Source organism: Lissotriton vulgaris, chromosome 3_1, assembly GCF_964263255.1.
Source record: "Lissotriton vulgaris chromosome 3_1, aLisVul1.2, whole genome shotgun sequence".
Lineage (NCBI taxonomy): Eukaryota > Metazoa > Chordata > Amphibia > Caudata > Salamandridae > Lissotriton > Lissotriton vulgaris.
Window position 1 is genome coordinate 1,110,004,588 of NC_141689.1, and position 15,515 is coordinate 1,110,020,102.

Here is a 15,515-nt window from a genome sequence, read left to right on the forward strand (position 1 = left end):
CGGTCTCTAGACTTGCGTTATGGAGACCATCCTCAGGACAAACAAATCAAATCATGAATACCCTAAAAAACAGTAAAAACGATAATCAAAAAACTGTTTTAGTTCCATTCAAGGGATTTACATATGTTATCCAAATAAAACCCAAAGCTCTCTACATGATTTTTATAACAAACTAAATTACATTTTGATTTTTCATCATTCATGATATTTCATTCAATGTCGCCTTTACAATCAACAAAAGGGGGGGATTGTCAACATAGTTCAGGACATATTCTTGTTATAATCAGCTTCTCAATCTTTTAAAACATATTAAAAAATACTGCAACATCATTATCTTTTGTACATATTTCATTCTCATTTTTACATTCAAGGGAGTTTCTGGTGGTGTTATCTATTAACCAACAACATTATTTTATTGTACCATGCGACACTCGATTCATAATATAGTTGATATGGCCTATGTAGAAACACAAATTAATCCAACTGAACTTTAGAAGTGAAATTCAGATGTAGGAAATCCACATATCCTGATCACGATTAGCAGATTCAACGAAAACATTTATACCTTTGTTAAAGATTACTGAAGATCGTGGAGTTTAAATGGGCCTCAAATTCAGTTAGAAGGCAACGCTGAGTGCAATCGTCTATTTTCAAGAAAGCAAAGATAAACCAAACATGACTATCAGTTTTGTACACTTTGTTGTTTATAGGGCATGTATTATATTCAACCTTCGTTCATGGCAAAATAAATATCAGGGCAAGACTGTTAATGCATTTATCTCGATTTTTAATTACATGAAATAAATGCATTATTTAGAAGTTAGAGCCAGATTGTCGCTCATAAATAGTAAATGCTTTTTGAGTCACATGAAGGAATCAGCACATTGTTCCCAAATATACCTTATTCACGCCTCAACCGTGCCAAGATTTGAGAAACGTAACTTTCCGCATATTACATCAGGTGCATGATTCCCACTCGATATTATCGTGTGCATTTTGCAGAGCATATATTACATTTGGGCCTAGCATGAACCCAAAGGATCGTGTGCCTAATTATTTGTCACACCGGTGTGTGGTGGTAGACAAACTGGTTATGTGTCTACCTGCACAAGTTAGGAAATGGTGTTACTGCTATACATGCTTAAAAAATGCAGAGATTCTCAAGAGGCTACTTTGTGCATATTAATTAAAAACGTGGCGGCTTCCTTATTAGTAAGGAAATCAACAGGCACCTCCCTGCGGAGCTTTGAGCTCACAATTTACAAATATCCATTTTTACTTGATAAACGAAACACCACTGCTCTGTGTTTTGCGTGGAAAGATGAGACTTGAAAATCATTGTTGCAGATTTAAAATGTATTTTTTGTAAATGTTATACATGTGTGATAATCGCAAAGCACCACCTTAGTTACACAATAATTGCAGATTTTTGTTTGTGCATCAACAATTGCATGCAGTTTACAGCGTGTTATGTACCATACAAATATATAGGATAAAAATCTTTATAATAAGAACATAAATCTGGATACGTATTTTATTTTTTTACATGTCATCATATGTTTTAATGATTCTTCAGCGACCTATTCTGTCTCTTATTGCTTTTTACAGATTCTAGTAAAAAAAAATATATACTTCTGGCTGACCTGTGGTTTTCTCTTTGTGCACAGTTTGGGGGTTCGGGTTCCTCTCCGTGACTCTCATCAGTCTGCCCTCACTCTTCGGGCTGTTCATCACTCCTGTGCTAAAGAAGCCATATTTCCCCAAAGTGTTGACCTATTTCGTTGGACTGGCCATTGGGACTCTATTGTCAAATGCAATTTTCCAGCTTATACCAGAGGTAGGGAACTTATTTTTTTTCAAATAATTATGATTATTTTGATTATAATCCTTATATTATCGGATAATATGCTGTCTGGAGGTTGAGAATGCTCCCCTCGTATGTACAGAAGCATGTTCTGAAGGTCCACAGCTTTTCCATTTAAATCACTGTTCATTACTGAAATTGTGGTTAAATCTACTCATCATTTGCAAACCAAGTTATGCAAAACACAAAGGGCCAAGTTACAAGTCTGGCGGTCCTCTGACCACCACACCTGTGGTGGTGCGATAGTGGTGGTTCAGCCACCGCCGCACCAGCAGTCTGACCGTCCCAATACGACTTGGGAGGTGGGACCACCCTGGGACCACCGCCAGGGAACCGCCATTCCCTGGAGGTGGCTTGGCAGTCAGATGCCCCAATATGCTTGGCGGGTTTATTATCATTTTTTATTATCAAATTGGTTTTTATTATCATTTTATTTTTCCCTTTTTTTCAGCATGGGGGGGCAACGCTCCTCGTCATAGTGGAGGAGCTGTCACTGGCCTATACGTGATCTGTGCTGTAGCCAGCTTTGTAACCACTCTTTCCATCTTGATATTTCACAATAATAGAAAAGTCGGCCATCAGTAGTTTCTAAGCCTGAATGAAATTAGATGTTTCCTGGTGTTCAGCAAGTTCATGTTTGCCTCCATTAGGTAGAAAAGGACAACAGCAATCTTACCCGACTCCTTTAGTATATATAGTGACCCAGCCCAATAAGACGGTCAATAACAATAGCTATTGACTGTAACATGACTCGTGGGGATGAGCCGCGGCCAAGGACTCATATAGAGGTTAGGGACAATGAAGTTATTTCTCGGCTCCTTTGTAAATGATGCTATTAGAACAACATGTGCTAATCGTATCACCCCTCCCAACTATCCTTTCAGTGATCTGATGCGAGAAAGCTTTAGCTGAGAGCCTATGCCACTCACAGATTGGATTCTGAGAACCTGGTTGGCTAACATGCCCTCAGCATTTTGATGTCTGGTCATTTGAAGCCCAGGAGACATTGTAGATTCAAACATATATGTATTAGACATATAAATAACTGCAGTAGGTGATCCCACATATACTCTCTATACTTAACCATCACCCTGTGGTGTCATGTATATTATCCTAATTAAACAATACTTCATAATGCATGTGCTAATTGTACGTATTTTGCTTGAAATAGTCACGGCAACAAAGGGTTAATATCATTCCTGACTAGTCCTTAACGGAGAGTATTAAGCACCTATACTTATAAATGGCCTGACCGAGCTGGGCACACGGGGAAAACAAATTGTGGCTGCTGTGACTCTCAATACTGGAGCACAACACTTCTGACCTGGAATGACTTCCTGTTACAGGAATGTACCGCCTGGCACCAGGGCACCATTCAAAAACAGTTCTTGGATGGCAGAGAGAGAGAGGCTGTAAACGGCCTACTCCCTTGGCCTTCCAAAATAAAATCCATTAATGTGGCTCGGAATGGGTCCACTTTGCCAAATTTCGAGCGGTACCAGAGCAGAATTCACTAAGGAGACAAGCAAGCTTTGTTGTTTATCTCCTGTGGGCATCAACGCAGAAACCTAGCCAATGCGCTTCTTTCCTCGGATATAACTAACCTGACCCACAATTCCTTCTCTTGCAGGCCCTGGGATTCGATCCCAAAGAAGATAATTACATCGATAAAGCAGTATCTGTGTTTGGGGGATTTTACATTCTTTTCTTCATTGAAAGGATACTGAAAATGATATTGAACGCCTACGGACAGGTACAGTTCTCTTGCACTTTCTCGTAATTTTGATTATGTGTACTTGTTTCTTGTTGGCCGGCGAAAGATGTTTTAATTTCTGTAATTTTTTTATTGGAGAAAAAGCATACTTTCTGAGATATATAGTGCATGCATTAGACTGGTCATCTGGCAGAGGCTTTTTTTTCTTTAGTGTATGGAATCTAATATTCGCATATTCATGTAACAATGTGAGATTATGTTTCTGATGTCTAAAATGTAAATATCAGTCACTAATAGAACTTTTTTCAGCAAAATAAGTGGGAATGACCTGACTTCAGCCAACTTTTGTATAATAATGTCTCACCAACCCATTTTCCAAGCAGTTTTCTGATCAGACATACATTGTCTGAAAATCCAACTGCCTTACCTTTGACAGCCCACTGTTCACACTTTCTACAAGGCCATTGGTTGAAAGAGCCTTTGTAGAGGCATTACCAGGAGCGGTCCATGCAGGTAAGAGCGATTAGGCGGTGGGGCGGGGGAGACTTGACAGACAATGAGGGAAAATAAAATATTCATTTTATTTTCCCCACCCAGCCCCACCGCTCTTACCTGCACGGGCCGCTCTTGGGCTTTAAATTTAGGATGCAGGGACCGGAACCACCTGTGCAGCATAAAATGCAAATGTTTGCAAGCTGTTAATAATGGTGATATCCAAACATGTATTAATAGAGTGCGAGTGGAATTAGGACGCACTCCCAGGCTACAGGGAGTTCCCGGCCTTTTGTCTAACTATTTTTCGTCCAAGATTTCGCAGTTACCATGCACATCACTGGCTACTTTTTTATTGCAGCTGAAGATATCATGAGGCAAGTGAACCACAAGGAGGTTGAGTACTTATGAAGGGGCTACCCCAACTTTGGCCATCAGAATTACTATCCAGCGCAGCGACGGCTCGTGGAGGGAGTTACGGTGGGGCAGGAGGGTGGGGAGGGGGAGGGGCAGGGTGGAGGTTGCTAAAAACCGGCATATGGATAACTGCAGGTAAGTAAACAATTTAATTAATAAAACGAATTTCGTAGTGCGCCTTGCATCGCAAAATACAAAGCAGTGCGAGCTACGAAATTCGTTTTATTAATTAAATTGTTTACTTACCTGCAATTATCCATATGCCGGTTTTTAGCAACCTCCGCCCTGCCCCTCCCCCTCCCCGCCCTCCTGCCCCACCGTAACTCCCTCCACGAGCCGTCGCTGATCCAGCGTACACATTGCAGCCGTGTTTACCTGTTGTGCACAGTGTGCTCGTAGTCACCGCAGGAAGGGGGTTAACGAAGGGGCGGCCTTAGGCATGTGCAAGCTGTGCACCAGCACAGGGCCACCAAACCCCTGGAGCCACCACGCCAATATATATCCTTAATATAATAATCCTCTGAGGATGGATACATATTTGCGTGGCGGCCCCTGACAGGGATTTGGCGGCCTCCGGCTCTGTTCCACTTCCAAACACCCTGACCCCGCACTCTTCACTTGCCTCCGCGCTCCACCCCGCCCGGAACCCCGCTTCCGGGGACCCCTACCTATGCTCCCTGCCCAGGGCCACCATGAGCCTAGAGCCGCCCCTGGTTGATGTTACATTTTTTTTGCTCTGCCGACTTGAAAAAACGTTACAATACTTAGCAGGGAAGGCTCTTGTAAAGTCAGAATCCAAAGTAAATAAGTATAGGTAGGTAATATTTGCATTGTTTGGTTAATTAAAACCTTTACAATTCCCATGTTAAAAAAACGTAATAGCAACAAAATTCGTAAATAGGTATAGTTGATTCGAAGTTGAAACACCAAATATACAGCATACAAGAAAACATCCTGTCTTGGTCCTCTCACTCCAGCGACTGCTCTCAGTGATCCACAAGCAAAAGGACCTTGAGCTCCAAGAGCAGCACACTGAAGGAATGAAAGAGACCATCCAAAAGAAAACAATTTACACAAGAAATACAGTGAAACATTATAATACAAAAGAAACAGCAATAAATAACAACATAAATAACACCATGACAGCTCTCCTCATGCACAGCGATCACTCTTTGTACACCTTTTTAATAATAACAATGATCAAGCCTTTGAATGGGTGGGAACTAGTGTTCTGGCCTTGGGCGCGATTTCAAATAGTGGCATGCCTATAACAGACTGCTCATGAATCTGGCTGCGTTTCCATAATTGTGTTTGAATAGGCCCTAGCTGTAAGATGGAACCTAAGGGCAGACTATGAGTACAGTGAGAAAAGTGGCAAGGAGACCATTGACCAGATACACAAAGGCAACTGACACTCTTTGAGTACGTTTTTGGCTATTCACAAAATCTACGTGTCAATTTCTCTAAAAGTTTACCTTACATGTCTCCACCAAATTAAAGGGCTGACAACTATTCACAAACTGTGGGGTTATTCACAAAGATTACTTACACTTTTGAGTAATTTACAAATGTCATTTACTTTTACACTTTTGAGTAAATTACACTCGGATTCTGTAAATAGCCAAAAGTAGTGAAGTTACTTAAAAGTGGAAGAGTACAGTTGTTTCCCAACGACTGGCAACAATAAAGTGACATGGTGCCCAGGGCCTGAGGTCAGACCCCAGTAAAATATATTTATTCATGACTATCCAGGCCTGAATCCAGCTTGTCTTCCATCGGCAACTAATGCCTCATATTGAATGGTAGCAATCTCCTGTGTTTCAACTGCCCCATGTCTTCAATTGTGTGACTTTTCACTTACTGAAAAGCCACTTCTCAAGTCTGATATAAAAAGCCATTTTGCAATTGCAAATTCTGTGATTCACAAAATCACAGGGTATAGGACCACAAAAGGCCTTTGCTGTATACACAAACTCCTCTTTACAACTCGGAAAACTGACTCACAAAAGGACTATTGCAAACCTTTCTGAAACACAAATAGGAAGAGGCGTGAAACAGGCTTCTCCCTCATATTTCCGATTCAGAAAGGATTGTATCAAGCAATTGAATATGACTGGAACCTCGAACCATTGATGCGTTACTGATGCCTGGGTTGGGGTGGAAACTGATTTGCAAAGAGGAAGGGATGCTGTACAGCCCCTTTCCCCTTGGGAATTGTGTTGGGAGCCTCGGGGGGGGGGGGGGGTTGTGGGGGGGTTGTCAACGTAGGCAGTGGTCCTGCCCCTCTGCCCTTGAAGTTTTTAAAAATGGAAAACTTAAAAAAAACAGCACAAGTCGGTGCTCAAAGAGCAACTATTTTTTGTGACTGGAATAATAGTACATCAGGCCCCAAGTTTGTAATAATATAAGTTAACTGCTGAAATATTTTTGCACAATTCATATTTAAGCGACATTAATTATTTGTCTCTCTTGGATGTTTTAAAACTTTTATGAATACCGCCATAAACCTTGTTGTGATTTATATGAAAAAGTCCTCTTACTTTCCATTGAGGGGGGAATGTACATGGATGTAGTGTGTTTGCAGCTACATTCACGTGATCACATGGGGTCTGCTGAAGCTCTTGTTGTGGTGTGAAGCAACTGGTGAACAGAATTCAATGAACACACGTTTGTTTTTTGTACTGTTGCTTTAGAACAAAAGCCCATTTTGAAAAAAAATATTTATTAATATTTAGCATTTTTTTTTTTAGGATCCCCATAGCCACATGGACATCGACCAGCTTGCCAAACCGAAAACCAAGAGTGAACACGAAGCAGCAAAAGTAAAGAATGGAATCACCTATTATGCAAATCCAGCTGTTACGCGGGCGAGCAGCAGCATGGACGTAGACAATATAAGCATCATCACAACTCAGGTACCCTCCCTGTCCGTGTCTGTTGAAGGAATGTATAATTTACATCGTTTTTCAAGTGCCCCAGTTGTCACTGAGGTAGTTTTTTGGAATCTGCACTGAGATCTCCGCTTTTATGTATATTCTTTAATGGCCTGAGCTTTGTAAATATCTGTGCCTTGCTTTTGTGTTGCCCAAAGTTTGTGATCAAGCAAAGTTTACTTATTTTTACTTTATTTAGGAGTTCGCCGTGGCCCCATGTACCACTGCCTACATTTTTACTTTTTTTTTTACATTTACCATAGAGAAGCGGCATTAAATGTATTACCACCTCCTTTGAGGTGTAGGTAAAATATCAGTGTTCCACAATCATATTTTGGTTGCAAAAATACAGATATATTAGAAACAATTTTCATTTGATGCCTACAACAGGTTCCTTTCAGATACTAAATCAGTAGCCACGTGCAATCCCAATTTAAGAGTCGGAAAACCTTTACTGACTTATAAAAAGTGATCAATAAAATGCCAGAATAGAGCATTTGCAGCCGTTAAAAAAGACCTATTTCATCTGGCCCTAACTTCACATTCTGACTCACTGAATCAACATTTCTGGACTTTCGCCCTTTAAATAAAGATGCACAAATTGATTTCAGAATAGTGAGGAACATCCTGTGCCTCTCTGTGCTGTTATGTGGTCCACGAAAGCACATGCAACTCAAACATGAGCAGTTTCACAATTTCAAACAGGGAATGTAGTCCTGCATTTTTGTTTGCCTGCAGGGCTGATTTTTTTGTTTGTTCCAATCAAAATCTGCTTTGTGGGTGGACCAACAATAGGATTAGATAAAGGTCTCCCCACAATTTGCAAATTCTTCTTTATGAATGGGGTAATTCTAAAAAGCCCACTTTTAGAAAGTTGGCATTTTCTTGTCCTAACCATTTGGTGTCTGCGGCCTGTATCCTGGATCACATGACTAGGTGTAGCTTGTAGATGGTCCTTGTGTGTTACTCCCAGTCAGTGAGACAAAGAGGGTTCAAGCATTGGCATGATGGGTCTCCTCTCACTTGATATGGGAGGCAGAGCTGCCACCTACCCAACTTACACATTGCAAAGGGTTTCACAATAGCCTTTTTTGCTCTCATACAAGATGGTCAAGGCAGGGAGGCAGGAAATTCCAGGCAGTTCTGTAGGGGTAGGGCAGAATAAACTTCTCCTACTCCAAAGAAGGCACCAGGTATTTTATTTTGATTTACTTAGAGTTTAAAAAGCGCGAACCAGACCCGTGATGGTATCAGAGCGCTTTACAAGATTGACATGTGGTAAACAAAGGACTTAGGACGGTTGGATACAGTTGGGATAAAAACAGGAGGATACATTATACAAAACAACAAAGAAAATCAGGCAGCTTCAATCCCAGGATACCTGTAGGATAAAACAGGTAGAGACATAAAAAAAAATGCTGTCTCAGTGTCAGGTAGGTATCATCCGGAAGGACCATTGATAATGTCATTATAGTGGATGGAACACGAGGTGAATGTAATGCCAGCGTTAGGGGAGGAATTTGCCCATTTGGAGTTTTTACCTCTTTTTTTAAGCGTGCCAGAGAGGGAAGTCTTCTGATGGCTGGCAGTAGTGAGCTCCAAATTCTTGGAACAGCCCCAGAGAAGGCCCGATTGTATGTATAAAAATAGGACCCTCAGACCCAACTCTTCAGTACACATATGTGAAAGTCTCAGAAGGACTGCTGTGCTACTCTACTGCAAGATGGACTGATGCCCTGCTTCCTGAGTGAGAAGGACTGGATCTGCCTTATTACAATATACGAAAACGCATGTTTCAACAAAAATGTATCTTGTTTTCTTAGATATATAGACAACATCTTTCTTTTGTGGAAAGGTGAGGAATGGGAAGCTTTACATTTTATCAAGGCTATCAATAATAACACCATGAACCTCTACTTCACATCCCACATTAATAAGTTCAGTATTGAATTTTTAGATGTCAAAGTGTATATCAAAAATGAGAAGTTTGAAGTAACTCTGTTTAGGAATCCAACTGCAGGCAATGTCATGCTCCATGCAACAAGCGCACACCCCAAACATCTCATAGCCAGCATCCCCTATGGTGAGATTTTAAGGCTTAAGAGAATTTGCAGCTTGGAATCAGATTTTAACACATGCTTGAGTGATACCATGATCAGATTAAGGTCACGTGGCTATTCTGAAACTATGCTTAATGAAGCTATGGCCAAGTTCGATGTGCGATCTAGGGTGAGTCTATGCAAAAGCAATGCCACTGAAATTTCAGATCCACTAGTGGAGTTTGCCCTTTGTGATGAGGTAGCTAATAAGGAAACTCCAAGATTGATCACTATCTACAGCAGTGAGGAAAGAAAGATTAGATCTACAGTCAAAAGGAATTGGCCTATAGTACTCACTGACGCAGTGTTACGTACAAGACTGTCTGCTACTCCCATGATCACCTTTAGGAGAGCCAAAAGTATGGGTGCAATCTTGGACAAAAGCAGCCCAGATATCAGACAAACCCAAATGTGGCTGAAACCTACTTCTGGCTTTCAGAAGTGTGCTACTTGCAGAGCCTGCAAGTTTGGCACAAACATGACTCACTATCGCACTCCCTTCAGCATTAGAGAAACGGCTATTGTAGGGAGCTTCAATTGTAGGACAGAATTTGCTGTATACGTACTGACGTGCACATGTGGTCTTAACTTCATTGGTAGTACCAAGCTGCAGGTGCACGTGAGGATTTTACAGCATCTACGAGCTAATTTAAATAGTGACCCCACATATCCAGTGGCACGGCACTTCAAAGTAGCACACAACTATGATGTCAGTTGCCTCAAATACTTTGTGGTAGCATCTATTCCCAAATCTCGATGAGGAGGCAATAGAGAACTCCAATTAAGGCAACTAGAGACCAGAATGACACTCAAATTCGACAGTAAATGGACGAACATGTTAAATAATACAGAAGACATGTATAACTTTCTCTAGTTGGCCTTTCTTTTCTATAAATTGGGGTCAACCACACAGACATGATGAAATACGCCATTGATTTTAGGCACTTATAATGTATTACAATTTTATGCATACAGTCCATTAGTTCTTGCCTCTTTTGCATTTCATTGGATATTTTGATAATAGTATACTTAATAGTGTTGACTTGAATACCTCATAAGCCTTAATTCTGAAAACTTGTTTTTATAACACATAATTGCACTATTTATCCAGTATGATTAATTTTATGGATGCTATTGATATGATTTTAGCAATATTTAACCTATTCTGGTCTTATGTTGTTATTACTATTTATACATTTATTTTAATCATACGGATGCATTTTATTCTCATTAGAGAAATATACTTATACGGTTTTGCACAGTTAATTAATTTTGCTGCTAAGCACTCTTTGCACTTTAGTGGGTCCCTCATGGAATAAATTCGAAGATGTCGTATAAAATAAGAAAAGATTTTTTACAAAACAAGGGAAGATTACACAATATCATTGGTTTTATATTACAGATTTATCTGGTAATAATTGTTTGTGGCTATAGTAGATAAGGTTATGATGCTTAGCTGTAGAGGGCAATCTCATTTTTTAATGTGCGAGTCTGATATATTTATTAAACATGAGTTGTTAATATAAAGCAGCACGTTTAGAATTTGCTCTCGATTTATGTATTTATACAGCAAGAAATATATGTAAAACTGATTGAGGATTGAAATGTAAATGTAAAATATTTTTTATGTTTCCTAAACCACCAAAAGATCTATAATGTGTGGTTTTTTTTAAATTTAAAACTCGCTGTGGTAGTGTCTGACAAGAATATAGTCTGTTTTCTTGTTCCATGGTCATATGATTCGAAACACGTGGAAGTGGGAGTGCACTTTGCAGCATTTAAAAATAGTAAATCTATCTATGACCTGCATGTGACCAAGGGCTTCCAAGCCCAAAACGCGTCATTTGCTGAGAGATATGGAAGATATGGTCTAATAAACATCTTGTCTGAATATCGAAGTGGTCCGTTTCTCAATCTTCGCCAGCCTGGAGGTTGCGGGAGTCTGCATTTGCTGAATATATATATATATATATATATATATATATATATATATAGCGCTCAAAAACCTCGAACAATCTTCAAAGAGACGACACAACGTGGTGGAAAAACCTTCTTTTATTCTTTAGTCGCTGTCAACGCGTTTCCCCTGACCCAGCAGGCTTGGTCACGATAAAGTTTATCAAACACATACAAACATTTAAAGTGCTCTGTAATCACGTTATGCATCACGTGACAAACAAAATCATAGAACTGAAAGAAATATTCACATAGGTTTTCTCCGCGCATGTTATTCAAACAAGAAATTTCTTTATGAGATTATTTGGAACAAAAGTATTAACCAAATATAAATAAAACCCTGAAATTTAGTAGTCAAAACGGTGTCATATAAACAAGAAAGCATTAAATTTTTCCGTGCTCATTTGTTCAGACTTCGATCCGAATTAAAGATCTTCTTACAATTATTGGAAAAACGTTCAGCCCAAGTGGGCAGTTAAACTCCCAAGACTACAAAAAGGGCAGATTCCATTCAATGATTACAATCAAGTCCAATATATCCCAAATGTTAACACTGATGCACGTGGAAAAAGCCAAACAGTTTTTTTCAAAAATAGAGCCCCAGTGGGCAAATCTAATCAGTTCTATTTGTTATCTGTGAAAACAAAAAATTCTAAAACCAATAACACATATTCTTCAAACTTTCACCTAGAGAAAGTGAATCTTGCTTTGCAGGAAGCTAAATGTACCACATAACAATATCATTATTTCAATTAAATCACAACAATTCATAGGTGAGTGTACAGATCTTTTTCAATGTTCAATCCATACAGGCTTTTTGTATTCAATTCAACTATGTACCATGACTCCAGTTTGCGTAGCTCTTTCACCCTATCCCCCCCTCTTTCATTCAAGGGCACGGAATCAATTACAAAATAGGATAGACTGCTCGCATTTTTTTCATGGAATTTTTCGAAATGTCGGGCGACTGGATAAGACCTATCCGCATTCTTGATCGCCCTCAAATGTTGTAGCACCCGTTGATGAACGGGTTTGATTGTGCTACCAACATACTGTAGATTACATCCACAGCATAAAATGTAAATCGAAAACTCCGTCTTACAGTCAAATTGTCCTTTGATCTTTTTCATTCTGTTAGAGAGGCCTGGTTGGTATGTACTTGTGTTTCTCCCATGTTTACAAGCCTTACATTTGCTACATTTCAGGAACCCATCCTTTCTGGACAACCAATTGCTCCTTTTGTTTTTTGCTTTTTTCTTTACTTTAGTCAATGTGGTTTTGACCAACATTTGTTTAAAGGATCTAGCCTTTCGGAAGGTAATCAGAGGTCTGTTAGTTAGCACGGGACCTATAATTGGGTCATTTTTAATGACATGCCAATGCCTGCTTAAAATCTTCCTCACAGATCCATGTAATTTGTTGTAGTTTGTGATCAACCTGCATTCATTACCCTCCTGTTTTCTCATCTTCTTGTCTTTGAAAAGAACTTCCTCTCTGGTCTTCTGCTTTACTTTGTTAAAAGATGATTTAAGGCAGCTATCACTGTACCCCCTTTGTTTAAAACGCAGTTGGAGATCAGCTAAAGCACATTCTCTGTCTTTAGGGTCACTACAGTTTCTAAGGACCCTTAGACCCTCCCCATAAGGGATACTGTTTACTAGACATGTAGGATGGAAACTACTGGCATGTAGCACAGTGTTTCCAGAGGTCTCTTTCCTATATATCTTAGTTTGTACTTTATTATCCTTTATGTAAACAGTAAGGTCTAAGAAGTTAACAGACTCATTGCTGACAGTACTAGTGAACTTCAAATTTAAGCTATTTTTGTATTTTTGCTAGAAAAAGATTTAGATCTGATAGAGGGCCTTTCCAGACAACAAACAGGTCGTCGATAAAACGACTCCAATGTAGGATGTTGTTCTCCCATTCAGTTTGGCACTGCTTCCGGATCACCTGCTCCTCCCACCAGCCCATATGCAAATTCGCATAGCTGGGGGCGAAGCAGGTGCCCATCGCAGTGCCACAGGTTTGATGGAACAATTCATCATTGAAGATGAAAAAATTATTCTTTAAGCAGGTGGAGACCATTGACAACAACATTTGCGTGTGAGCCCACAATTTGATTGGTCTTGTCCCTAGGAAGTGTCTTTTAGCGTTCAATCCATCACTGTGCTTAATGCTCGTGTATAATGTGGTGACATCAATCGTTACCAAAATTAAGTCCTCCTCCCAGGGTATGTCATAAATGGATTTCAAAAAATCCCCTGTATCAAGAATATATGACGGCAATTGTGCAGCTAAAGGATTAAGGAATGAATCAATAAACTTAGAGGTGTTTTCTAACCCACTACCTATGGCTGAAATAATCGGCCTACCAGGGGGGTTACGTGCGTCCTTATGCACCTTCGGGAGCAAATAAAACACTGGAGTAACCGGATTGCTTATCTTAAGATATTTGTACTCATCATGAGTAATCAAGGACGGACCACACCAATTTTCTAGTTCTGAATTGTACTGTGCATGACTATTAAACATAACTTCTGGTTTAATTCTTACATAGCAAGCTCTGTTATTTAACTGTTTATAAGCTTCAGATAGATATCTCTGCCTGTCCCAGAGGACCACATTCCCGCCCTTATCAGCATTACGTACTATATAATTTTCATTCTGCTTGATTTTCTCAATAAGGGCTGTCTGAGCTTTTTCTTGCTTGCTAGATTTTTTATTGCATACACTAGTGCACTTTTCCAGGTTTTTTAAATCATTCACTACCAGATCATTGAAAATGTCAATGTTATCACGTGCAGTGTAAGGGATGTACCGAGATCTTGGACGGAAACCAGTCGGGTCACTGGCATTGATGACCAGTCCTTCAGACCTTGCTACTTCATCCGCATGGCTCATAAGTTCCAAAGATTCAGCTGGTCTCTGTTCCCCTAAATATTCTCCATTAGCATCATTCCCATATATTCTGCCGGAAGGTTGAAAATCCAACATGAGGTCCATATCTTGTACATTCAGTTCACCCAATGAGCCCGCACTATTACCAGGGTTTAGAACTCCACTCCTCGAGCTCGGGTTCATAGAAAAATGTTTTTTGAGTTTCAAAAGTCTTGCAAACTTGAAGATGTCAATGCGAGTTTGGACGTAGTTAAACTCAGCTTCTGGGCAAAATGACAGTCCCAAATTGAGTGTTTGCTCTTCTTCAGTAGAGAGTTTCAAATCTGTCAAATTAATTATTGATGGTGGTTGTTGCGTTATAGTTGGGACAATGATCGGTGACAGCTGTGCATTAGTTATTGCTCTTTGTTTTGCACCTTGGCGCCTTTTGCGCCTTTGCCTTTTCCTCTTGGCGGTTTGGCGTAGTTTACCTTGGTTCTTGGGCGGAGATTGAATCGCCGGTCCTCTTGAAAAAAACCAAATTCATCAATAACTGTAGGGATTCGTTCTTCCATTTCCCCACTAGGACCTTCTTCCGCTGAGGTAACCACATCCGAGCTTGGTACACTGGTCACCCCAGATTGAGCTATCTGTTGTTTTTGGGCTGCGCCGCTCATTTTCAATCTCCTCACATTTTCAAACTTTTTGGCAAACGTGTAAATCTGCCCTCGGTCATAGTCTTTTTTGTCCCTTATAAACTTTTGAGCTTTACGTTCTTTAATGGAAGTACCTAATTTTTTTATACGTTCCCCCATCTCCTTTTTGTAAAGGGTTATCGGCTCTTGGTTATCTTCTTTCGCCAACATGTCATTGATTTGACCTATCTCCTCTAACATCTTCGCACGATCTTTTTCCGCATATTTGATTAGAATTCTTAGCATGCGGTATGATGACTCTTGGTTATTATCCGCCCACTCCTGTAACATTAGCGGATCGGGGTCTTCATAAGTCGGAGCTACAAGTATTCTTAGCCCCCTTGGAATTCTCCCTACTTCTAAATATCGCTGTAGGGATCTTGACTCCCACCATTTTGAGAGTTCACCCCTGGATAATTTCTCAAGACGCTTCAATCGCACCAAAACGTCTGGCATCTTCTCGTT

The 15,515-nt window shown here is 40.0% G+C and overlaps 1 protein-coding gene across 1 annotated transcript in view; it reads left to right on the forward strand.

Annotated features, from left to right (window-relative positions):
• SLC39A8 (solute carrier family 39 member 8) overlaps window positions 1-15,515 on the forward strand; it is a 234,795-nt gene that overhangs the window by 118,600 nt on the left and 100,680 nt on the right. Inside the window, exons 4-6 of the mRNA XM_086961583.1 lie at window positions 1,668-1,837; window positions 3,495-3,617; window positions 7,238-7,402. Of these exons, the coding sequence (XP_086817709.1) occupies window positions 1,668-1,837; window positions 3,495-3,617; window positions 7,238-7,402 (458 nt within the window). The remainder of the gene's footprint in view (window positions 1-1,667; window positions 1,838-3,494; window positions 3,618-7,237; window positions 7,403-15,515) is intronic.